This window comes from Trichomonas vaginalis, chromosome VI, assembly GCF_026262505.1.
Source record: "Trichomonas vaginalis G3 chromosome VI, whole genome shotgun sequence".
NCBI lineage: Eukaryota > Parabasalia > Trichomonadida > Trichomonadidae > Trichomonas > Trichomonas vaginalis.
The window spans coordinates 115,608-141,177 of record NC_067208.1 but is presented as its reverse complement, the minus strand read 5'-3'; the positions used below and the strand labels follow the sequence as shown (position 1 = coordinate 141,177).

The 25,570-nt window shown below is 31.1% G+C and overlaps 12 protein-coding genes across 12 annotated transcripts; 5 read left to right on the top strand and 7 right to left on the bottom strand.

Moving 5' to 3' along the window:
- Window positions 1-1,469: 1,469 nt before the first annotated feature.
- On the top strand, window positions 1,470-2,084 carry TVAGG3_0776560 (RNA polymerase II transcription regulator recruiting protein; the record flags this gene model as incomplete). Its single annotated transcript, XM_001307562.1, has 1 exon — window positions 1,470-2,084. One exon carries the CDS (start codon window positions 1,470-1,472, stop codon window positions 2,082-2,084), a length of 615 nt encoding a protein of 204 aa, XP_001307563.1.
- Window positions 2,085-3,183: 1,099 nt separating this feature from the next.
- Window positions 3,184-3,813, top strand: TVAGG3_0776550 (RNA polymerase II transcription regulator recruiting protein; the record flags this gene model as incomplete). Its single annotated transcript, XM_001307563.1, has 1 exon — window positions 3,184-3,813. The coding sequence occupies one exon, from the start codon at window positions 3,184-3,186 to the stop codon at window positions 3,811-3,813; it is 630 nt and encodes a 209-aa protein (XP_001307564.1).
- A 1,022-nt stretch (window positions 3,814-4,835) lies between these two features.
- Window positions 4,836-6,702, top strand: TVAGG3_0776540 (experimental autoimmune prostatitis antigen 2-related family; the record flags this gene model as incomplete). The annotated part of the gene is made up of 1 exon (XM_001307564.1): window positions 4,892-6,697. The coding sequence occupies one exon, from the start codon at window positions 4,892-4,894 to the stop codon at window positions 6,695-6,697; it is 1,806 nt and encodes a 601-aa protein (XP_001307565.1).
- Window positions 6,703-7,088: 386 nt separating this feature from the next.
- Window positions 7,089-8,137, top strand: TVAGG3_0776530 (uncharacterized protein; the record flags this gene model as incomplete). The annotated part of the gene is made up of 1 exon (XM_001307565.2): window positions 7,906-8,121. One exon carries the CDS (start codon window positions 7,906-7,908, stop codon window positions 8,119-8,121), a length of 216 nt encoding a protein of 71 aa, XP_001307566.2.
- A 94-nt stretch (window positions 8,138-8,231) lies between these two features.
- On the bottom strand, window positions 8,232-8,516 carry TVAGG3_0776520 (protein serine/threonine kinase protein; the record flags this gene model as incomplete). The annotated part of the gene is made up of 1 exon (XM_001307566.2): window positions 8,232-8,516. The coding sequence occupies one exon, from the start codon at window positions 8,514-8,516 to the stop codon at window positions 8,232-8,234; it is 285 nt and encodes a 94-aa protein (XP_001307567.2).
- A 241-nt stretch (window positions 8,517-8,757) lies between these two features.
- Window positions 8,758-9,375, bottom strand: TVAGG3_0776510 (protein serine/threonine kinase protein; the record flags this gene model as incomplete). The annotated part of the gene is made up of 1 exon (XM_001307567.2): window positions 8,758-9,375. One exon carries the CDS (start codon window positions 9,373-9,375, stop codon window positions 8,758-8,760), a length of 618 nt encoding a protein of 205 aa, XP_001307568.2.
- A 3,841-nt stretch (window positions 9,376-13,216) lies between these two features.
- On the bottom strand, window positions 13,217-14,320 carry TVAGG3_0776500 (uncharacterized protein; the record flags this gene model as incomplete). The annotated part of the gene is made up of 1 exon (XM_001307568.2): window positions 13,217-14,320. The coding sequence occupies one exon, from the start codon at window positions 14,318-14,320 to the stop codon at window positions 13,217-13,219; it is 1,104 nt and encodes a 367-aa protein (XP_001307569.2).
- A 235-nt stretch (window positions 14,321-14,555) lies between these two features.
- TVAGG3_0776490 (uncharacterized protein) lies at window positions 14,556-15,295 on the bottom strand (the record flags this gene model as incomplete). The annotated part of the gene is made up of 1 exon (XM_051246156.1): window positions 14,556-15,295. A coding segment is annotated over one exon (740 nt), but the record flags the coding sequence as incomplete, so codon positions are not given.
- Window positions 15,296-15,829: 534 nt separating this feature from the next.
- Window positions 15,830-16,653, bottom strand: TVAGG3_0776480 (uncharacterized protein; the record flags this gene model as incomplete). Its single annotated transcript, XM_001307569.2, has 1 exon — window positions 15,830-16,570. One exon carries the CDS (start codon window positions 16,568-16,570, stop codon window positions 15,830-15,832), a length of 741 nt encoding a protein of 246 aa, XP_001307570.1.
- A 717-nt stretch (window positions 16,654-17,370) lies between these two features.
- Window positions 17,371-19,176, bottom strand: TVAGG3_0776470 (uncharacterized protein; the record flags this gene model as incomplete). Its single annotated transcript, XM_001307570.1, has 1 exon — window positions 17,383-18,345. One exon carries the CDS (start codon window positions 18,343-18,345, stop codon window positions 17,383-17,385), a length of 963 nt encoding a protein of 320 aa, XP_001307571.1.
- Window positions 19,177-19,825: 649 nt separating this feature from the next.
- Window positions 19,826-21,698, bottom strand: TVAGG3_0776460 (ATP binding; the record flags this gene model as incomplete). The annotated part of the gene is made up of 1 exon (XM_051246155.1): window positions 19,910-21,670. One exon carries the CDS (start codon window positions 21,668-21,670, stop codon window positions 19,910-19,912), a length of 1,761 nt encoding a protein of 586 aa, XP_051081630.1.
- A 2,098-nt stretch (window positions 21,699-23,796) lies between these two features.
- On the top strand, window positions 23,797-24,537 carry TVAGG3_0776450 (amelogenin-related protein family; the record flags this gene model as incomplete). Its single annotated transcript, XM_001297495.2, has 1 exon — window positions 23,797-24,537. The coding sequence occupies one exon, from the start codon at window positions 23,797-23,799 to the stop codon at window positions 24,535-24,537; it is 741 nt and encodes a 246-aa protein (XP_001297496.2).
- Between the last annotated feature and the right edge of the window lie 1,033 nt (window positions 24,538-25,570).

Sequence of the window (25,570 nt, the reverse complement as noted above, 5' to 3'; positions counted from 1 at the left end):
TACAATTACCATCATTAAATAATTGATGAGATAAGTTTTTCAAAGCTTATTGAAATGAATCTTTTCAAAAAATGTTTTATCGCTCCATGAATAACCATTGATTTTCATCAAAGTATATTCCTTTTACAAAAATTCCATGATCAATTTGAATAATAATCCAATTTTTTGAATAATCACTCAATAATATCAAAAAATTAAAATTTGGTTCAAAATTTTAACATAACTTTTTGAGAACAAGTTAAACACTATGCGTCAGGTATATAAAAATAAACAATTTCATGAAAAACAATAACTTTTAATTCAATTTTGTTCAAAGAAAAAAAAGTGTTTCATAAATTCTAGCAATTTTAAGGGTCATAATTCTATTATTAAATCGTACTGTTGATACAGATCTATCTTATCAACTATGAAAAGCATAATTTACCAATTAATAAAGAAATTTACAATTTTCAGGTATAATTCATATATTTATCAATTACTTAAAACAAAAAACAAAAACAATTAATAAGTAAATGATCACCAATCATTAAGACTAGTTTGTTACATGAAAAACAGATTGATTTTTAAAATTCTCTTTAACTTCCATGTTATATTATGATAACATGTTTTTTTAAATAAGAAATATAAATTGATCTATATTGTAAGTTTGCAAACCTATATTAACTAAAATTCCTGTATTAAAATTTATTTTGCATACCGCTTTCAAATTCTCGTTTATATACAAATATTTAAAGCAATAACATTTCTATCTGAGAGTATTGGTAAGATCAAATCTACTTTTCTCCTTCGTGTATATGGATAATTTCTCCAAACTGTCATTTAATAACCTAATATTTCGAAATATTTTTTACATTTGAATAGGTGCTTGGATGAGCGTATTTTCCCATTATTTACCTATGAATAATTTCAGAAATATTTTAATTTGAGACTTTTTCTTGATTATTCAAAGCTCTTCTTTTTAACCGATAATCATACTATCGTATTAAACAAATTCTACGGCAATCCAATTTCTCAAAAAGTAACTTACTTTTTGACACTATTGAACCAAATAGCGATCATTGGTGATTAATTCGCCAAAAACACTTGTATCAATAGAACTATCCTATGCTATTCTAATGGAAAATTTTTTATCTGATGAACAGAGTTAGTGATTTTGAAGGAATACTTTTTTTCGCATCATCCACCATTCAATGGTTTGCTCACAAAACCAATTTATAAAGATATTTTTTGGAGGATCTTTGGTTGTTATAATAATATTTCTCTAGATGGCAATTGACTTTTTCAATTCCAATGCTAATTTTTGGATTACGTATTGAAATACTTTTTAACTTATACCTAGCTGATCACATATAGATGATAATTAGCCCAAAATTCAGTTTTTGAAAAAGTGATTTACTCAGAATTTTCCGAAGTTATATATAAAAATTTATTTGAAAAATTGAAAGAATAAAACCAATCATTTATATTTAATGAAGACATTTCATAGTGATGAATCGAGCGAGTCTCCATTATATGACGTTGATGATGAAGATCCAAAGCGTCATTGTCTGTTTACAAAAGAAGATGATGAAAAGTTGAAAAGTATCATTGAAAAATATTATCAGAACGATTTACGTAAGATCAATTGGAGTTTTGTCTCATTCCAGATGTCAAACAAGAACAAACGTCAATGTAAGGACAGATATGTCAACTATCTTCGTGACGGTATCAACTGTGACAAATTCAGTCCAGAAGAGAACTATCTTCTTCGTTGCAAAGTCGACGAGATTGGTCACAAGTGGCGCATGATCTCCAAGTTCTTTGTCAACCGCACCGACATCATGATCAAAGCACAATATCGCAAATTGATGCGTCGTCATGCCACGATAGAAAATGTGAGATATTTATCAGTAGATAAGAGAAGAAAAAAGGCCACAAGGGTGACAGGGTGTCGCACAAACGCAAAAAAGACTGAGTCATCAAATGTCATGAGAAAAGAAGAACAATCATCCCCTGATACTAACCAAATATTGGATCTCAGTGCATTTATTGATCCTCTTATGGACTTTGAAGACATTGAAGATTTTGCGTATTTTTATGAATAACTCCCTTGTGTTTTTATATAGTATTTTTATTTATTTGATTAAAACTTTTCGCTTGTAATTATTTTCTGTTTCAAACATTATAATGACTATTTAAAAATTTCAGAACTTTTGAACCAAAAACATTGAAAATTGAATGCTATTGAAATATAAGGAATTGCTCTATATCAATTTAAAATAATGGGTAGAATGATATCAGGGTAATTCATTATAAATCAGAAAGTTTTCAGAGAATTAATTTTTGACGACTTGATAAAAGTTCGCTTGACCGATTGTATATTTCGGCCACGCCCATCAACTGGTTGAAAAAAGAAAAAGTTTTCTAAATTCAGATCAAACCTTCAATTGTAGGCGTTTTCCCTTATCAAAAAAATAATTTTAAAATTCTATATCATAACATTGATGAATGCTTGATAATTTACTTCTATAATATGTTTTGATGCTCAAAATATAGGTTTAAAATACTTTTAAAAATTTGATGATCACTCAATTGCAGCTATTCATTTTGTACATTTGATTGAATGGTTGGATGAAGTATTAGCTAGTGAAGATATGAATTTGCTAATAATTCAGTGCATTTTAAGATTTTAATAATATCTTATATTTCTATTTGTTGGTTCTATATTTTATTACTAGTTTTGCATGGGTACACATATAATATTTCATGCGTTGATAATATACTTTTAGTTTTTAAATTTCGATATTTTTTTTTCATGCATGATGAATATTATTATTATAAAAATTCATTTTCCCCAGCCGCTGTAATTTGAATATTACAAGAGCGCAAAGAAAAAGTGATTTCACGGATTTTTTGTGAGCTGTCACCAACATTTCAATGCCGATCGCGATTTTCAATAGGTGATCTAATTTTCATATCATGAATAGTACATATGTGGTACCTTAGAATTCTTTTTATTTTTGCCATCCCCTTAAAACTTCAATTTTTTCAATGGTTTTTAAATCGCAAATTTTGGATTGTCTTTCAATTGTTAAAAATCAAATTTGCTTATTTTAGTGTTATCATTATTATTATCTATTTTAAAGAATTGAATGCATTCTCAAAAATGAGATGCTTTTTAACATCTATTTTATTTTTTGTTGAATGAGTACTGAGGGACTTTCTGATGAATATTTTATCTCATCTAGTGAAGACGAATCTTCAGATGAAATATCAAGAAAAAGACACGATTTGTTTACAAAAGAAGATGATGAAAAGTTGAAAAGTATCATTGAAAAATATTATCAGAACGATTTACGTAAGATCAATTGGAGTTTTGTCTCATTCCAGATGTCAAACAAGAACAAACGTCAATGTAAGGACAGATATGTCAACTATCTTCGTGACGGTATCAACTGTGACAAATTCAGTCCAGAAGAGAACTATCTTCTTCGTTGCAAAGTCGACGAGATTGGTCACAAGTGGCGCATGATCTCCAAGTTCTTTGTCAACCGCACCGACATCATGATCAAAGCACAATGTCGCAAATTGATGCGTCGTCATGCCACAAAAGAGAATGTGATGTTCATAGATGCAGAGTATCTCAGAAGATCAAGAAATAAAAGAAAACAATCCCATGTAAAATTAGAAAATCATAAGAAGTCAAATATTAATATTAATCCAACCAAGATAGAAGTTAATGAAGAGAATCCACTGGGAATCACATCTCTTGATAAATGCTTCCTTGACACTAATTTCGAAGACTTTATGATATTTGAAGAATTTATAAATTAGAATCACTATATACTATTTTTATTATACAAATTGTTATAAATGTTTTTAGATCGTTATATTATAATTTTATGATTATTTTTATATTTTTTCTGAATCTTCTTGATATATTCATTTTATTTGAAAACGATATAATGTACTAGGACATCATGGACATATCGATGATATTTCATTTATTATTATCTCAAAACGAACACAGAATTATGTCTCCAATGATTACAAGACATCCGCAGAGTTTTTTGCTTGATCAAATTTTAACTATTCTAAAACAATTCACTTTATTTTGACATGATTAAATCCCTATTATGGTTCACAGAGCAAATTGCAAAAGGGAATTATTGGATTGGATAATATCTAATACATATGGTACGGTATTATTATTGAGATATCCAAATCCATTGACTCATATACCATAGAAGAATTCAGAAATTCCCATTTACAAAGTTGATTCAATAAGAAAGAAAAAAAGATCAATCTTATAGACATTGTAGGGATCAAGTTTATATGTTCAAGAACTACCACGGAAAAATTAGGCAATAATGTTAGTCAAAATGTGAAAAAGTTGGATTAATTTCAATAAAAAGGGGAAAATTTGGGACTTCGCGGACTTGAACCACGTACCTTGCGATCTTCAGTTGCACGCTCTCCCAGGTGAGCTAAAGTCCCTTCACATTAATCTTATTGAGAATAAATATAAAACATATATTAAATCAATTTGAGAATTCCCTTCATTCTACATTAGCATTTCGAATCAGATCTTCTCCTATTAACTACATCCCACTGTTATAACTAGATTTTATTGGAATTTATCTCTTGTTTCTTATACAATCTTCAATTATTCTTAATTTTTTCCTACATTTTTTCTAAATCACCAATTCATGGCTCTCATGCTACACATAATTAAAACCTGTACTTGCTATGACCAACATTACAATCTCTTAATTTTGCGTAATTACAAATTCTTCTGGATGGTAAGGTTTATTTTTTTATAGTTAATATTATTGATAATGTTGAATTCGAAACAGCAAGACCATTTAATATTCCTGCTCGTGCACCTTATGTTTTCAATTTCATTAAATACATGAAAACAAGATCAGTAATGCATACTTTCTCATTCCAATCAATAGAAGGTGGGCAAGGAACATTCACTGCTTTGGCAACAGGTATTTATAAATATACTCCACCATCAAATCTTTCTATTATTGATAAGTTTTATGTCAATTACAAAGATGCTTCAAATTCAGAAATAACTAAAATGGTTGTAAGTGTTAAACAAGTAGTTAATGGAACAAGATGTTCATTCTATAATTTGTCATCATCTGTTACAACTGTTACACAAGCTTATCAAATTCTTGAAGCTAATAAAGATTATTCAACAATTGTTTTAAGTACAGATGGAATTGTTGTTCCTCAATATAGTAGTGATACAAGTTATGTTCCATGGGTTTGTTTGAGTGAAGGTGTTTTCATTCCAAATGAAACTGGTGAATACAAATTTACTTTTATCCATGATGAAGCATGTTTATTCTATTTATCAGATTCAGTTTTAACAGGAAACATTCAAACAGATGCTTCTCATTTAATTGCAAATCTTACAAGTTATTCTATCTATTATAATATCAACCAAAACACAAAGAAAATTAATTTGACAAGTGGTCAAAACTATTATTATAGATATGTTATTTTGAATTCTGCTGGTGCTGGAAATGGCAAAGTTGGATATGTTATTGGTAATTCTACAACAGTTATAACTGTTCCTTCTTCTCGTGTAATGCAGAATTACTGTAATTCAAGTGATTATGATCATAATGTTTATATTCCAAATCCAGAAAATGATCCAACATTAGGTCATTATTATGGTACTACTGCAGTTTTGTTTGACCAAACTAAATTTAAGTTATTGCAGCATCCAACGCAATCTTCTCCTAATTATAACTTAACAACTCTTTTGTTTGATTACAATACAGGAACACAACCATCTTTAACTTATGGAACATCATTCCCTTTGACTTATAAAGTCAATTTCACAGAATCAATTAAATTTGATAGATTATATCTTCCAACAGCTTATAGACATTTGATTGGAACAGTAAATCTTACTTGTGATGGAACAATTATTTCAAGTAAATTGTTCGATACGACAACAGCTAATAGATATATCGATCTTGGAAGAGATTATAATTGTACTGTTTTGCAAATAGATATTTGTTCAAATGAAGCAGGTTATTGGGGACCTTTCACAGAGATTCAACCACAATGGGTAATCTCTCATTCAACAAATATCATCCCTGTAACACATCAATACTTGTATGCAAATGGATCGGCAACTTTAACTAACAAAGGTTTGTATTTCAATGGAAAAGGTTATCAAATGGCTGCTGGTGGAAATTTGACATTTAAAGTTATGTTGAATTCTACAGGAGATTCTATTGGTATTTTAGGAGATGTGAGTACAAATTATGGTGGAATATTTGATGTATATTTAGATAGTGTTTACAATGGAACAGTAAATACATCATATGTTAATCCAAGCTATACTAATTTGGCTGCGGAGAAAGTTTATCAAGTTTCTTTGTATGGTCTCAAAGGATTGACAAATGCAACAAATCATACAGTTTCTATTGTTGCTAAGTCAGGAACAGTTGGAATTGCTGGCTTTCTTGCAGATGGTGACTTGGCAATGATTTCTGAACTAGAAGAAAATGCAGATACAGGAAATGCAAACAAAAATTCTTATATTAGATCTGCTGGATTCATCATTGGCTGCATATTGTTATCTATTACTGTTATTGTTCTCATTGTTTATTTCAGTGCCGCATTTTATCAAATACACTTTAAAGGTGGAAATCCAGACAGAGATGTTGTCACTGAGACAATTATTGTCTAAAAAACTTCGGAGTAAATTATTTTTTTTATCATTATTATATTTATTACAAGGAATTACCAAATAGAATTATAATTTCATTTAGAAAGGTTACTTAAAGAATTGCGACATTTCAAACAAAATCAATAATATTGATATCTGAAATATGTGTTATTGAGTCCTTGGAACCATTCGAGGAAGATCACTTTATGAAGCTCTTCCTCAACAATCTGGAGCATATATCTTTCCAGCACCAGCTCCAGTGTACAATGCTTCAGATACAAAAGAAGATTTGACAAACAATACTACTAAATATACTATATTATATTATGTTATATTATATTAAATAAAAATACCATTTATATCAATATTCTGTTTATTTTAGTTACAATTTAATATTTCCAACTCCACAATTAAATCATCAAAACTCGACTATCATATTGTTTTTTCATTCCATAATCCAACCACCAATTTAGACATCAGACAAGTACCATTACTAAAGATATTACCAGCAATATTACTAGTTTGCACTATCTTAATTGCACTTTGGTCATATAATTGGTATAGCCACAAAAATGTTTTCATTAGATTACATTTATTCATATCACTCACATTCTTTACGACATACATGATGTTTATTACCGATTTCATTCTACTTTTACGACTCAATCACCATGATACAGATTTTGGTCTCCAAATCTTTTCAATAATCTTCTCATTATTGTCAAGAGGCATGTTCTTCTCAACATTGCTACTCGCTGCCAAAGGTTGGTGTATCATAAAAGACACTATTCACCTCAGAGAAATAGCTGCAAGTTTATTATACAGTTTCTTGTTCATGTCGTTACAAAAGATCATCGAGTACATCTACTTAGGAAAATACGCAATATACGCTATGGCTGTAGCTCTTCTTTTCATTGCATTATTTATTTATGAACTTGTACAAAGCATCAACCAAGCATCATTGCATATTATGGCCCATCTGTTAGTTATACAGAACGAAGGAATTGATGCAGAATCCACTCCAGTCTATCTAAAACATAGAATGTACGCATTCTTACAAAAAACTATAATTTTAGGGTGCATATTAGCTCTTGTCTGCATGGTTATTACATCAGTAACAGAAGCACCGCTATGGGCATCGGCAACTCTCCAATATATCTCTGAAATAATTATATTAACAGCATTGCTGTATTTTCAGACTTAGAGCTACAGATTCTGCTGGATACTCAATGGTAGGCGATTCAAACTTAACTTCTTCGATTGAAGTCGCTTTGGACGATATCAAAGAATTTAATTTAGGAAAAGAAGGCAAACAATGGCAAGAAGGCATGGAACTACCTGCTCAGCCAACCATTGTATCAACGCCAGCCGTTATCGTATTAAGTTCTCCAGATGGAACTGAAGCTTTGAAAGCTGAGATGACTCCTAACCAAGATGAACTCTAATTTCTTTTGTTTTTTTTGTTTTACAATAAAATTTTGATTTTGAAAACTTTTGATTTTACAAAAATCATATTAATAATTAACATTTTATAAAAAAACAAAACAAAACAATATTAAAACTTAGACTGGCTGCCAAATCCGATTCTCGCATTAAACAGTTGATTATGTCTTGGAGATTTGCCAAGAGGATCTTTATATATATTCTTTCCAGAGTTCTGTATCTGTCTGAATCCAACTTCATCAAACATATTTGGATTTGTATCAGGAAATCTTGACTTGAAAAAGTTTAGCGAATTTGATTGCTCTGGAATGACATTTATACCATCATCGTTAAGAGATGGTACTGTCTGAACTGTAGAGACCTTCTGTACTGGTACATTTGTTGATAATGGAGGCATAATTTTCTCTCCTTGAATAAATCTATGTTGAAGTGCTTTATTTGCGCTTGGCCTATTAATGGGATCCCATGTCAAACATTGCTGATGAAATCTATGGCTTCTGGGATGCATTTGGAATTAATGTCGATAAATCTTGTGGAGAACATTGTGGAAGACGAATTCCACGTTTTCTAACAATCGTATTAAAATCTGACCATTCCTGCTGAGTTGTACCCATAATATTCAAAATCTTAAAAGTTAGTCACTCTGATGTGCCTTGGAAAAGTGGCTTAAGCATGTAAAGTTCGGCAGCTATGCATCCAACGGACCATATATCAACGGATGAATTATAAAAAGGATGATGAATGATGATTTCTGGCGCTCTATACCATCTTGTTCCAACATATTCTGTATAAGGAGGCTTACTCTTAATTTCTCGAGCCAGACCAAAGTCTGCAATCTTAAGCTTTCCATTTTCAGCCCAAAGCAGGTTATCGGGCTTAACATCGCGATGGAAAAATCCTTGACCATGAACTATGGCCAGACCGCTTAAAACTTCATGCATGACGTATCTAACTTCGGCATCCGTGAATGGTCCTGTTCTATTTTGAAGAGTTTTTAATAACGATTCTCCTAAACATTCGAAGACTAAATAAAGATATTCGTTTTCTCTAAATACCTGCATTAATCTAACAACGTTATCATGTTTGATTTTTCGAAGAGATTTAACTTCTTTGAGTTGAAGGCATTCTTCAAAAGTCGCAAATTTCTGCTTCATTTTCTTGATAGCAACAATTTGCCCCGTATCATTATCTCTGCATTTAGTGACTATGCCAAAGCCACCGTCTCCAATAACTTTTATTTCTTCAAAGTTCTTCATTAATTTTTAATTGATAAAAAAAATTTTTTTCCTTATAAAAAAAATTTTATTTTTGTGAAGATTGAAATTGATATTGTACGTTAAAAGTTATCCGTTATTTTGGTTATCGGCTAAACAACAGTTTGCTGCAGTGCAATTTCTCAGCTCAAATTTTTCGACTTTATAGTTTTGGATGACCGTTATGTAAAAAGAATTCTTATAGAAACGGAAAACATTTTGTAACTCAGTTTGCTAATCATCTCAGCAAGTTTTGCGAAATTCAATTGCCATTTTCAAATTGAGAGGTGAGTGGAAGAGTCTCGAATTTGCGCTATATCCATTTGGGGTTTCTTTAGAACGTTTTGATCGGATATCTCAAATATAAATAAACAATCAAATAATGTTATCAAAACTGCGCTGTTTGGAAAATCCAATCAGATTTACAGAGGGTGTCCAACCAAAGATTTAACGATGATTTTGGCTCCAAATTTGGTATATGATATGAGGATAGTGTCTAGGTCAATACTATTGTATTCACTAGTAATATAAAATGTTCAATTTTGAGATATAAAATTATATGAGGAAAAAATTTATTTTTTTGAAAATATTTGAAAAATTTAAAGAAATGTAATAGTAATGTATTCTGATTGCGGAATATTGTCTCAATCTGGGAGACATGCATTGGCAATGTCTCCCAGAATGACACATTGCGACCGACAAGAGTGCATAACACACTCTTGTCGGTCAAAGTTTCCAATTATAATTCTACTATAACAAAAGTTTATAATTACCCGAAGACTCCATAATTAATTACTATATAAAATGACCAAAATTTTATAAACTGTACCCAACATGCTTTAATAAACTTTTTTTTTCATTATATCTTTCTTTTATCATTCCTCTATCATCGTTACAGATCAATAAATAACGCATCTTCATTCTTAAATACTATTATAATTCATATACATTTTTGTTATATTTTCTCTCATTTCATAGTTTATTTAATTCTTTCTCATATATAATCTTCAGATATATTGAGCCTCAACACTCATCCATTAAAACAATATATTTTCCTTTAATCTCATATTATTCATTAACAATCTTTCCTATTCTTATTTCTAGTTAATATTCCAATATATATATCAATAATTTATCCTCAACCACACATTCAAATACATTCAATTCAAGAAATTCATATTAATATTTTTTCCCTACTCATTATCATATAATATTTAGTCTCACATCGCCATTAAATCAGTTTTCTAATATCATGTCATATTGGTAACATCACATATATCTCTTAGAATATTACTTCAACTCATATTTTTTTATTGATTATATTTAGTTAGTTCTGCATTCTATTACTATAGATGTTCGATAAATATATCAATAGTTAAAATCAAAATATATGCCAAACTTTGAATCTATTGAAAATTACATTTCGATATCTTTTTTCAAGCTTAATTTTATGTATTATCTTAAAATACATTTATCAACATTATGGATATTTTGAATTCAAAATATGACGCAGCATTACACAACTAATATTGAGATTCACAATTCATTTTCATGATTCTTTCCTATATACATCAATAACTTAGTGTACCCATATAGATACACGAAAATAAATTAAATTTTGCATTTTTGATTCTCAGCTTAACTTCTATAAATGCCACCAAAACATTTAATTTCTACCAAGAAATAATATATTAGTAATTAAGCATTTATTACCAATGTTACTCACATCATATTAATTCTTATTCCTAATTTTTTAAATAAATGACTGGAATCATAAGTCCTATGTACCCATATCAACATGTTAAAATTTCAAAGTCTGAAACTTAGTAATCACTGTGTTTCATGAAATCAGATAATCTCTAAGATTTCTTAAATCTTGTATCATACTGGCCAATTATGATTCATAATGATTCTTCATCATGTCAGCATTCTAATTGTAGCTTTATTATGCCAATTGGCATAAATTAAGAGCGCTTTTAGGTGATATTTTAGATACCTGGGTATGTACTTCCTACCATACTCTATCATTTTAGGTAAATTTTCGAACTATGTTTTGGTTGCTATTATCTATTATTCACAATCTTATTATCGTTCAAAATTAAAAAAAACGCTGATCACAATCAAACTTGCAACCTTTACCGATCCATTTTTACCAGAAAACCAATTGAACTATGAGATATTGACATGCTCTCAATTTATTATTAATATAAGATGTTTAATTGTGTCCCCTGTTTTCTTTAAACCTTAATTACTATATTTGCTATATATTGATACTTTTAATACCACACATAGAAGTTATTTGAAATTCTTTTAATTATTTAATTTCATAATATTTTCCTACCGATTAAATTAGGAATCATACCATTTTCAACGATCATACCCCTTTTAAATATGCATATCTCATAATATGTATATATTACATATCATTAAGCTATATGTTAACCTTTTAAATAAATTTTTAATATGATATCTCAACTCAATCTCAAAATTGAACATTTTCCCAATCATGAATATTCAATATCTCACCTTCAGTTGTCGTTATTTACAATAAATATAATAATTTGAAAAAATCATCGTTCAATTTTTTGATTCAAAAAATCATCATTTTTATTTTATTATTTTATCAGATATTTAATGTAAATTATAATTCTTATTATAATTTTATAAATCAGTATTTTTCGAATTTATTCAAATTACGAAAAGAAAAATATACAAATCCAGCTCGAGCATAATGCTGATATGCATTCGCATGTATTTACCGTTTAAACTTTTCTCTACTTCCTCTGAATATGAAGAAAAACTCAAAAAGGTAAAATTCATTTTAAGGTTATTTTGGTTGGACACCCTCTAGATTTACCAATACCTATTAAAATGATTTCATAGAGAAAATATAATATGACGTCATGTTTTTATTTTGATTTTCCAATTTATTTATGCAGAATCCGGTCATTTTTTCGAAAATTGCTTTGATGTTTTGTTGAAATTTAGGTTTCAGACTTTAAGATATTTGAAATAGAGATGATCTATTGTTGCATAGTCATTGTTTGGTAGTTAAATTATAAAAATCAATAAAATAAAACAATACATAACATAATTTATAAAAAAACATAACAAATACATATAAAACATTATAATGCTTGGACTAATTTGTCTATGGAAGAGAATGGAATCTTTCTTCCCATCACTCCAGGCATTATTTCTGTTTCTTCAACTAAATTTGCACCGTACAACTTGCTACATTCATCAATAACTACAAATGAGCAAGGTTCAACTGCAAGAGCTATTTCCTTCATGACATCTCTGCGTTTGCAGTCGAGAGAAAGATGTAATTCTCCATCGTTGCTTAAATTAGCAGATAGAGACTGTTTGGACATTACTACTGATAATAATACTCTTTGTGTTGATTCTCTGGTTCTTGTGATCAATGGTTTCGATTCATTTACGAAATCTCTGACTAATGTTATTGGAATTGACTTATCCTTGTCAGTACATACGAAAACCATGTAAGATCCGTTGCATCCGAGCACTGACACTGTTGTATAGCACTGTAACATATGATGAGCAGCAGAAAACAAGTGATCAGTGTTAGTTTTGTAGTCTTTGGAATCGAAATAGGCAACAATAACAATAGCATCATCATATTTATACTGATGAGTACCTTTATCACACAAATTCTTGGCAAATAATAATGGAATATGTTCTGTCAATTGCGCAAGGTAATTTGTTGCCGAAGTAGCAATTAAAGTCTCATCGAGTAGTGCTGTCTTCAAAATATGACCGCTATTGAATGAACTCGATATAAATTTCTTAGTTTTCTTGTTCACACAATTGAATGAGCGAACGTTTAAATATTCCTCGGGAACAAGTCATTGAATTTTCTGCCGATAACTTCCAGAGGATTTAATCCGATCAATTGCTGGCAATTGTGGGAAATGTCACTGATATATCCATTGTCTTCGAATATGCTGACTTCTATGATCTTTTCGGACAACTTTTCCTTTGGAGGATTATCATGTGGCTTAAAGTAATCGTCTAAATATCCGTAAGGGAAATGGAAGAGCGAGCTGATTCCTTTAACAATACTCTTCTCGTATTGGATAATACTGTACATGACCAACCAAAAGAATAAGACTGCATTAATCATAAATGCGACGTAACTACTTAATGGCGGGCCTTGTAAGTTGCATGCTACTGAATACAACCTTTCTAAGCCTCTCGAGTAGTCTGACAATGTTTTTGTCAGCGTAAAATCGAAATAAGAAATATTTTCCGGCTCCAAAGCGCTTTTTATAGAAGAAAGCATTGAATTCAAGTTCATATAATTCTCAGAGATCATGTTCGTCTTAGTAGAAATCAATATATTCCTTTGAAGAGTGATAATTTGAGCAGCAAGTAAAAGAAGAAGTAGAACGGACCATGGCAATACAGAAGTAATCGTTATAGAATACAAAGGACATAATTGGCTCTTCTTTGTCATTTCTTCAGCTGAAGAAACCAATTCTAAACCATTTAAACTTTCTTTTTGAATAACAATATCTTTTTCACTATTATTTGCACTGCTTACAGCACTAAAAGGTGTTCCGCCAGTAGAAAATTCGAATCCTTCAGACATATCTGAACTAGAAATTTGAGATGTTGAAGAAGTACTAATAAACGGACTCATTAAACCAAAGACTGATGGTCTAAGAATATCATCAACACCTATAAACGAGATTGCAAGCTTCGAATCCTTTAAATCTATATGATGACTTTGATTTGAAGCCTTGATTACAGTTTCTGATGGATATTTTGCAACTCTCATCCTCGGTTTCTTCTTGTTTTCCATTTCTTCTAATACATTTCCGTTTCCTTTTTCAATAGGAAAGATTGCTCTGAACAAATCCCAACTTTCTATCGATCTCTTGAGAAGTAACAGTCCAAGTCTCTCTTTAGATCCCAAAAATTCCATGGCTTTCTTAGGTAAGTCACTTTTCACCGTATTTAATAACAAAATTAAACAAGAAACACTGATAACAACACCAATTAGAGCGTAGAACAACATTAACAGCATGAACCTGTCACAATGGAACAATCCTTCCAATTTTGAGTTGATGTTTGATGAAAGATTCACTAAATAATCGTTTTTATGCTGTAAATCGTCCAAAATTGAAGCAGAGAAATTGTATGAGCTCATAACAATAGAATTAAGTGCTTCACAACGATTATTATGAGTTATCGTTTGTGTTGTCAAAAATTTGTTTGAATAAACAAGAACTTTTGAAGTTACAAGGAAATCCAAGCGAAGAGATGTAACATATTCATATACTGATTCGTATAATCCAACTATTTTCGAGTAACATTCTTTTTCTGACAAATTTGAAAAATTAATTTTGAGAGAATCGACGAAACCGGGCCAAAACACAGCAGCTGTGAGGTTATTCGACAATCCAATGCTATCTGATATGATATTAGTGATAAAATCATAATTATGATAAATATAATTTTTTCTATTCGAAGAATACTTCACAAAACTAACTGACCACATAATAATCAGCACCAAACTCAATACGAATCCCATTGGCTGCAATCTGAAGCTCTTTTGGACGAACATCGCTGTAGGACTCGTTTGACTTCCGTCTTCCCTGAAAATCACGGTTTTCTCGACGTGGAACCTCATCAGTGACTGCTGCATGTTGTTTAGACTGGCTGTGGATTCACCGCTGCTTTGTTCGTTGGAAGAATTCTTTGGAGAATTTGAGTAAATCTCATTTGCTATGGGAAACATTGGTCCAATCTTCTTCAGAAGTGGATCATCAACGATGTTTGATGAATCACGTAACGCTGCGGCCAATCTTCTTGATTCTGCGGACAAACTCGGTTCTCCAAGCGCAATTAGAGAAATTTCTGCGTAAGTTTGCCTTAATTGTGGATCTAATGGATACATATTGATCAGATACAGTATATACGATGTCAAATCTTTGTAGCAAATCCCTGCATTAACTGCGGATTTAAATGTTTGGTAATAATTTGAATTTACGCGATTCTGCCAGTACAAAGATACATTAACTAGATATCTTCTGTGCAGATCATCAAGGATGTCCGTATATAAAGGGTTCGGACTTTCATTTATCGATCTGAGGTAAGTTAGGAACGAATAAGCCTGGAAATCGTAATATATGTTTTGGGAATTCCACTTCGATAATATAAAAATGAGGGGAGATCTGTAAGAAGGGAAAATTCCCAAAAATCTTACGACTTCTAACAATTCATCTGGATGATTATCGACTCTTACGTTCAGGAACTCTTCAAAGGCATCGATGTTGCCAATTGTTTGTGCATTTATCCTCATAATAAGAGAATTATTTGTTGGAAGCCACCAAGGAAGCTGATTGTTCTCATGGAAGATATCAGTGGCGTATCTGGATATCGCGTGCGTGTAAATCTTGTAAAAAATAACGTATTTGATAAAACAAGATAATTATACAACAAGAGGAGCCATTGGCCATCTTCTATGCAGGTGGTAGAGAAGAACTAATGGTTGTATAATCAACGGAGCGTCTTCCATCAATGCGCCAATGATCGTTACGTGAATTCCTCGGCCAACTCTTGCGCAGATCACGTAGATGATTGCAAACAGTAGCAAACAGTATAGTATGATTTCTACAAGGTAATGGTACCTGTTCGAAAGATAAACTTGGACGAATAAGGAAGAAAATTTGCACCAATAGAAAATCTGGTCAGTTACACCGGAATAACGCTCGATAATAGATTCTATTGTGAAAAGACAAGGTCTTATGAAGATAGATGCCATGTAATCATACAATGCGTAAATACAAACTTCACAGCCCATAAGAAGGAGTGCAATTGTCAAGAAAATGCTTGGTTGTTCAAGTAACTTTATGAAAACTTCAGAGAAAAGAAAGAATTGTTCATATTGGAACAATGGAAAAATTACATCAATGAAAACACGGAAAATAGTAAGTATTTCCTTTTTGATGAATACATGCTGCTTACATTTTAATGCAAAGATGTAGAAAATGCCGATAAATATTCCATGTAATAGTAAACTTACCGATAAAATGAACAAAGCATTGTCATCTTGTACTAACCATGGACTGAATAGGAAAATATTGTTTAGTGTCCTGAATGTTGATAGCTCTTCACCATAAAAATCGTTCAGATTGCAAAAATCAAGTGTAAAAATCACCATTTGAAGCATGATAATGATTTTCTTTATCCATCTGACCCAATATGGGATGAATGTACGAAGCCTTATTTCATAAAATATCTCATAAAAGCTGCGGAGAAACGAGTCCCAAAACATGCTTTTGTAAGATGAAATTTAAATTGATTACATTTTTGTTGATTTTTAAAAATTAAAATGACATTTGCTTCGGGATAATAATAGTATAATTAGCAATTTTCATAACCACTCTCAATTATTTGATAGAATAGTTTATACGTCAAGATGTAATATTTACCATATTTTAATGAGAATTATATACTATTTAAAATTTCTTTTCAAATAAATTGTGTTAAATTCAATATTTTTAAATTAAAATTATTGATAAGTATATAAATGTAAAGGAATCGATTACAGTTTTCTTTTCAGAATTTTTTTTATATTGAATGAATTGAAACATTACACTTCATATAGATTATCTAACTACAATACTAATAGATCATATTATTGGGAAAATTGGTCACTCAAAAAACTGTATTCAAAATTTCGCAATAATATCATATTCTATAGTATTCTGAACCAAACAAAATTACGACGTTATTTTTTCAGCTTACATTTTTGAGAGGTTGATTGTAAAACTTCATTAGGAAGAATATTATTTCAGAAAACATATCCTCATTGTTAATAGATTTTGAATTTAAAATAAACTTTGGTTATAATTACAAATATTTTATGAATAAAACAACAATATCAATAAAACTTCGAAAAATTGGTAAAAATCTAATTACAAAACCATAAACATGAATTACTCAAGCTTAGAATTTCAATAAACGCATCGCAAATCAGTTCTATGTGAGGATGTCGGGTGGAGGAGATTCCAAAGAGATACTCGATAATCGTTTTCTTCTTCTCTTGATTTCTGGCCTAGGGCTATTGAGGAAATCATTAACAAACTGATCACTACTGACATATGATGAAGTTGATGACAAACTATCCGAATTTGAGACAGTATTTGTATTTATTTGAGGTACAGAAGGCAGAGGACATTTCCTTTGTACATGATGTTCGATTTTTGAGTCCAATGAATTATGTTTTCCTTGAACAAAGCTGTGTGACCTCTCCGAACGCCTTGGAATGGGACCAAGTTGAACTGAAGGTGCTTGATTTTCCAATGCTTGTGAAAATTCTGTAAATCCTTTCAAAACTTCTGATGCAAGGTCTTGAATCTGCTGTGTTTGGTCTGGCTGTGCCAAGTTTGGATCAAGAAGATTAAGAGGAGCTTCAATAACTTGAGAACTCCTTTTTCTCTTTGGAATCTTTTTAATTTCCCTTCTTCTTGGAGCTCCAAGGCCAAGAAGATCATCGTAAGCCGAATTAGTTGGTAAACTATCATCTCCATTATGTTGTGACTTGATTTCTTGCTTCAATTGTTTTTCAAAAGATAATCCTCTGTTTTCGCATGCTTTGAACTCTTCTAAGAACTCTAATCGCTTCTTAAGCCTTTGCATCTTTATATCATTCGGTATTTTCTCTCTACTGATCGCTTTTGTTAATAATCCGTTTGGATTAAAAATTACTTTAGTTTTATGGTATTTCAGAGCATCGGTGATCTTTTTATCAAGATCTTTCTCAAGTTTGGCCCTAATTAATGGATCTAAATGTGTCTGCATCCTGATATTATGTCTCATTTTTCTGAAATTGATTTCTTTTGTTGCTACGTGGTATCTGAACAATTTTCTTGCATTCTTAACTATTGCCTTCTTTTTCTTCTTAAGAGAACTTAAGATTTGGTATTGTTTTGCAATTCTCATGAAATCGTTAAGAATTGTAAGAACTCCTTTGTTCTGGCGAGCAGCTTTAAGTAGAGATTCAGTAAATGGCTTGTCATTGTTGATTCCAATTAAATTTAAATCAATTACGATTTGTTTTTGACAAATCTCGGATAATGACTGTAAATCTTGAGCTACATCGAATATTGGTAAGTTGTCGATATGATCATATGCAAAATCTTCGTTTGATCCTGAAATAATTTTTGAAATTTGGTTTTGGACTTGAGTTACGAGCTTTTTTACGTATTCAAAGTACTGTTTGATGTCTTTAGGCGATTTCGATTCTAATTGATCTCTGAATGTTTCTGCTTTGCTTTGGTTGAGAATTTGAATAATTTTTTGAAATTGTTTTGTCTTTATCCAAATTCAAGGACTTGATATGAAGTATTTGCAAAACAAGTGTTGAATAGTAAATATCTTTCGAAATTTCGATATCATAAACAGCATTTTTTTTCTTGTTCGCGATTTACTTGCTTTCCGTTTAAGGATGTTAATCTCTTACACCAGTATATCAAGTATGATTCATATAAAGGATAGTTGCATATCGGATTCCCTAAAATTTTTAACTCAGTGAGTCTTGCAAGCTTTTTCAGAGGCTGTAGATCATTTGTGCGTGTTATTTGATTGAATTCTATCATTAATCTTGATAGATTATAGAACTGCACTATTTTGGAAATGTCTTTTATCAAATTATTCGAAAGAAACAAATCAGTGCAATTCTGAAAGTTTCTGTCTACACTATCTATACATTCAATGAGTTGAGCAGTGGCTCGAACCGTTGTACCTGGAGCTTTCTTTTGTAAAATTGTGCTCAACTTCATTGAAAATTTTATTGAAAAAAAATTAGCCTTATTTCAAGGTCAATTGAAAATAAATGACATTAATTGGAGGTTATAGATACAATCTTGATCAGATAAATAGCATAAATGATCCGATATTTCTCTGAGAATTTCAGAAAGAATGATGTAGGGAATATTTTTTTCACTTTCACGCTCTTCTTAAAAGACTAAAATCAATAGGCTAGTCGAGTTCCAATCTCAAGAACGACCAATGATCAAACACCTTGCTTAGATCTGATTTCATTTTAGTTAAACACGCTTCACAAAGAATTCCAAAATGATAATTCGAACAGTTATCTCGATTAAAGTTATAAAGTAAATCAAAAATACCCTTAAAATGATATAATTCAGATAACTTTTATGAATAATAGAAGAATGTGGGCATATATGCTTTCATGACACACATTATACTGTCAAATGAAGAATATTATTCATTCATACAGTGATAAATTATATTAATTTTAGTTCTCATGAGAATATCGTAAAGACACACTTTATATGCAAGCAATATATATTAATAAGCTTCATAAGAAGCAGCAATTCACACATTTCCATACATTTAAAAACATTTAAAAAGTTATTATCAAAATATTTTATAGAAGAGATCAATTGGTTTGATATATCTTTATTACTATACTCTCCATAATGATATAAGAGCATATAAATGAATATACATAGATTAATAAAATAATTTTTTTACTCATAAATTACAAATTGATTTTTTCCTGCTTCATTAGTCTATTTACATCATGCATCATATTTCTGAACTGTTCATCGTTGTGGAACAGTGCATCTTTCTCCACGTTTCCTTTGTATTCCTTTCCACTCAACTGGAATTTGAAGTTTACACTAAGGTTTCCTGCAGCATCTATGTTGTATGTTTCCTTTGTTGCTTCTTGTTTTCCTTGGACATCCTTAGGAAGAGTGAATGTGTATCTCTTAATCAAGTTATACTCTGGATTCTTCGGATCATCATTTCCTTCGAATATTTCGATTGTAACTGCTTCCAAAACATGGAAACTTTCTCCATTATCTGTAAATGCCATTCCATAGCTCAAATTCTTTGTAGCAGGCATATCGCTGCCTTTCTTAAATATAACATCGTAGTATCCATCAACATCCCTTGTATATATAGTATGAGGAACTTTGTTGACGACTTTCAGTGCGATTTGTCCTCCAAGTCTTGCAGGAGGAGGCTTTGCGAAGGCAGGAGTAGTGTTGACGGGGTTCGGAGCTGGTCTTGGTGGTGGTAAGTCATTTTCGTCGTCCGAACTAGATTCAGAGAGTTTTGTGAGAAATTCTGAATCGGAATCGAGAGGTGCATCTCCTTCCTTGAGCTTTGTCTTGCAGTAGATGGCAGCGCCAATAGCAATGGCTTCGTCGGTGACTATTCCCGAATCTAGTGGATCTTTGTCGAAGAAGTCGGAAAGAGTTTCTCTAACGATTGGGATATGAGAGGAACCACCGACGGCAAGGATATCTGTGATTTGATCTTTAGTCAAATTTGCCTTTCGAAGGGCTTCTTCAACTGGAGGTAGAATTTTGTCGAAAATGTCGTCGTTGATCTTCTCAAAGTTCTTTCGAGTGATTGTATATGAGTAGCTCTCTTGATTAAAATTGAAAGAAATATCTGCACGAATTGTACCTTTGTTTGATAGAGCAATCTTCGCTCTTTCACAGGCATCTTGAACAATAGATAATACCTTCTTGTTATTCCTGTAATCCTTGCCACTTTCCGCTAATTTCCCGAAAATGTACTCAGCCAATTTGTTGTCGATGTTACGACCACCGAGATGGGAGTCGCCGGCTGTAGCGAGCTCTTTGACTTCGTTATTCTTGTTGATTTCGATTACAGAGACATCAAGTGTACCGCCACCGAAATCGAAGATGAGAAGCTTCTGCTCGGTGTTGTTAAGAAGTCCATATGCAATGGCGGCGGCAGATGATTCAGGAAGGAAGGAAACAACTTGAATTCCTGCGGCTTTGGCTGCAATTTGGATTTTCTCTTTCTGGATGCGTGAAAAGCTGGTAGGAACAGTAATGACAGCATGTTGTACCTTTTGTGTTTGAGTCATGTTCAATTTTCCCATTAAAAATTTCAAAAGTAAGGCGGCAATTGATTCTGGAGTCTTATGAATGGTCTTACCATCATCAGAAATGTCATACTGAACGTACCCATTCTCATCTGCTGAAATTTGAAACGGCCATGACTTTTTATCATCTTGGATCACAGGATCATTGTACATTTTGCCTAAGGCTCTCTTTGTATCATAAATAACTTGGTTTTCATATTCTGCTTTATGAGTTTTAGCTAGTTGACCAATAATTGTTTCTCCATTTACAAAACCAACAACAGAAGGAATTGAGCGTTGGCCGTCAATTACAACAACATCTGGTTGGTTTTTGTTTTCGAGGAAGAATGCAATACTTGAAAATGTAGTACCAAGATCAATACCTACACCAGTCATTTTGAAAAAATAAGACAGGTAAATTTTTCCCACCACTTTTCAAATTTTTGTCTACCACAAAATTTCCAACAATTATCTAGATGAATGCACCATAACACAAAAGATATTTCAACAAGTCAACGAAATGAGGTGGTAAAAAATTTTTGCGGTGGCAAAAAGTCGGAAAAATGTAGACTTCATTTGTGAAGAGGTATGCTGACTACCTTGATACAGGCCAAATGCCCCCAAATTTTGAATATAACTTCTATGCATGCTTGTGAGCAATGTTTGTTTGAACATTCAAGAAAAACTTTCAGCCAATTTTGAGGAAAATGCATGAGTAATTTGAATATATTTTATGCTCAGATTATTTTTGCCATTTTGGAATTTTTTAAATTTTTGACTGAAATAAGGTTAATTTTTTACCTCTATTTGTGATTTAGGTCGATTTATAAAATTTCCATCACTTAATTTGGATTAAATTTACTTGCATTTCGTTTCACCGAGTTTGATTTTGAAATCAAAATATTATCGATTATTCTTTTTTTTTATTAATTTCAAAAGACATGATAATGGATGAATCTCCTTCTGTTTGCTGTTAGTTCTTTTTCATATTCTTGCTTATTGGTTTTCTTGCAATAATTTAAATTGAAACTAGTATCTTTAAATAAATACTTGAAAACTTATTGAAGAGATTATTTAGAATAGTTGAATTTTTGGTTAATATTTGAAAGAGATCTTTTCATTTTGTATAAATATTGACTTCAAATATGTTCAGTTTCCTTTTTTTCCTTCACTTGATCGATGAGTCAAATATAATTTATTTGAATGTCACATTTTCTTCTTTTCGAAAAAAAACCAAAAAATATAATTTCATTAAAAGCAATAACAAGGTTGGATCCCAAACAAATGTCAAATTAATATGTTTTTTCCAAGTGATATAGACTTTTCTAAATGTTCTAATTTTTTGAATTTCAGAAAATTGAATTTCGAATCGGCAACAAATGGTAATTTAATTGCACCTCTATACCAATGTAATATACATACATTAAATTGGTTCTGCCATTATTTATCGGAAAATTAATTTATTTGAGAAAATAACACAATTCGAATGATATATTATTTTGTTCAAAATTTTATCTTCAAAAAAATAAAACCTATCGTTAAAAAATCGAGTACGTTTTACTCATTTTTGAATGTTAAATCTTTTAACCACCATTGCTTATTCGTATACAGTAAGTTCCACAGGCTACCATTCTATGAACCTATCAAGCACAAGCATTTACCTTGAATTCGATCTTACACCAAAATCCGACGCCGATTATTACATCGTATTTTCTGATCATCCAGAAACTATGCGTATCGATGACCAAAAATTCGGCAAAATCTACAAGATCACTTACCTATCTTCAGCGTATGAAATATCAGGTTTAAATTCATTAACTCTTCATTTTTGAATTTTCCTTATCCCAAATACATATACATCTCTTTTATTCTGGATTCAACCGGCTTCGAAATTATATATAATTGATGATGACTTTATGTTTCCCGGTCAAAAGTATTATTTAATTATTTTCGATTCTGATGATTTTTCTGTATCTGTCCAAAAATCTGATATGAACAATGTTTTTTATTCATCTACTGGTGACATACCCACTAACCAAATCTCTACTACAGCACTTATTTCCGGTAAGACAATTACATTACTTTATCAAACTAGGGGAAATCCAGTGGACACAACTTATAATGTGACAGCACGTTCTTCTAACACTGACTTTAACTATAGATATTACTACAAATATGGAACTACCATTGATAAGCTAACAGATGATTCTTCCTATGAGACTTTTTCATATGGATATAATATACGTTACATTCATGACAGAATTGAATTCTTCATCCCTAAAAATACATTAATAGTTTTCACTAAAACTAAAGATATTAATGCTTTTGCAAAAGCAGGATCAGATTATGTTAATATTCTTGGTTTATCTGATATCAGAGCTATCTGATTTTCATCACCTTGCACTCTTGAATTATCACGATCGTATCGATCACCAGATTGTAATTTTATTGTCTACAACTATTCAAGATTTTCCTCATACTGTGATTATGTAACAATACTTTCTGGTACAGTTACATACAAATTGGATCCAAAAGACAATTATAAATATTGCGTTGTTTCTGCTTTCACAAGTGGAGAAGTTAATATTGATACGGATGATCTTTATCATACATCTTATGATGTAAATGGTTCTTCAGAATACGATCCGACAACTTCAGACTTGTCCAAAACTAGTCCTATTATAACCGTTACATATAACGACAATTCTAGTAATAAATATACAGGCAAGATCAAATTTAAATTAAGTGGATCATCAGATGATGACAATTATGCCATTGATGGAAAGAATTCAAAATACAATTTTTACCAGATTTCCTATTCTTCTTCTTACAGTCAGATGAATTCAGGCGATTCTGTTGGAAGCGCATTGGTTAAGGGTCAGCTTCCAACATGGGCAATTGTTGTTATTATTATCGTTGTCATTATTGTGATTGGCATCATATGCGCAATTTGCTTCTTCTGCTGTCGTAAATCTTCATCATCATCAAACAACTATCACGAAGAACATCATGTTGAAGCAGTTCAACAAGATCGACCAAAACCAGTTCAAACCAACACCGCTCCAGCATCATACTATTCTCCTCCACCATCACAACAACAACCACAGCCACAACAGCAACAACAAGCAACACCACAAATAAATTACATACCTCCATCATACAACGTTCCTCCACAACAACCACAATCATCTGTTTATGGCGCTCCTCCACAACAATCTGTAGCACCAGAAACAAAAGAAGATTATTACAAACAATACTACTAAATATACTATATTATGTTATGTTATGTTATATTAAATAAAAATACCATTTATATCAATATTCTCTTTATTTCATTTTGTAAAATTGGCTTCAAATATGTTATGTTTCCCTTTATTCCTTTACTTGATATATGAGTAATTTATTATTCATTCTAATATCATATTTTCTTCTTTTTGAAAAAAAATTCCAAAAAATATAATTTCATTAAAAGCAATAACAAGATTAGGTTCTCATTTAAATGATAATGTGCTGAATCGAAACAAACTTGGTCGGTTCCAATGATGGAATCCAATGGAATACCTTGAATTCAAATGAAGATTCTGATGTTTTGAATGGATTTAGTTTCACCAAATACTTCGAATCACAAGAATATGTTGTGAAAGATAAAGATTTGTATCCGCAAGTCCATTTAAATTAAGAGATCTTGAATTCTTTGGAGCTCTATATCCTAACAATATTGTGATTCCATCATGCAAAGCCAATTGCTATTCCAATCCATGTACAAGCACTTGGCCTAAGTTATTGGTTTTTATATTGATCTAAAAAAATAATTTTTGTTTGATATTGATATTGAATCAAAATAATTAAATTAGTATATCTGGATCAAGTTATTTCGAGAAGTTTTAACGTATAAAACCTATCAACATGATGTTAAACACATGTTGCAACAATATAACTATGGATGTTAAATATAATTAAGGAAATTTGTATCGTAATAGTACCATTTGCCATTATATCGTGCCGTGTCATGTCATTCATCATGTTTTGCAATTGTATCTCTTTTTTTTGACCTGATGGTAAATTAACCTCTTGAACACATGCAATTTAATTCACATATCTTTCTCATCAATATATGTATCAATTTAAAATCATTTACTTTAAAAATGATCCAAAAGACATTGCTTTTCTTTTCCCTAATTTTTATTACTTGTGATGAAGAGTATATAGATCCGTATTTTTCCCAAGTGAGCGGGGTATCTCTAATCCCAGCCCTATCGTCCTCCCAGTGTCAGTTTTTAATATAAAATCCAAAAT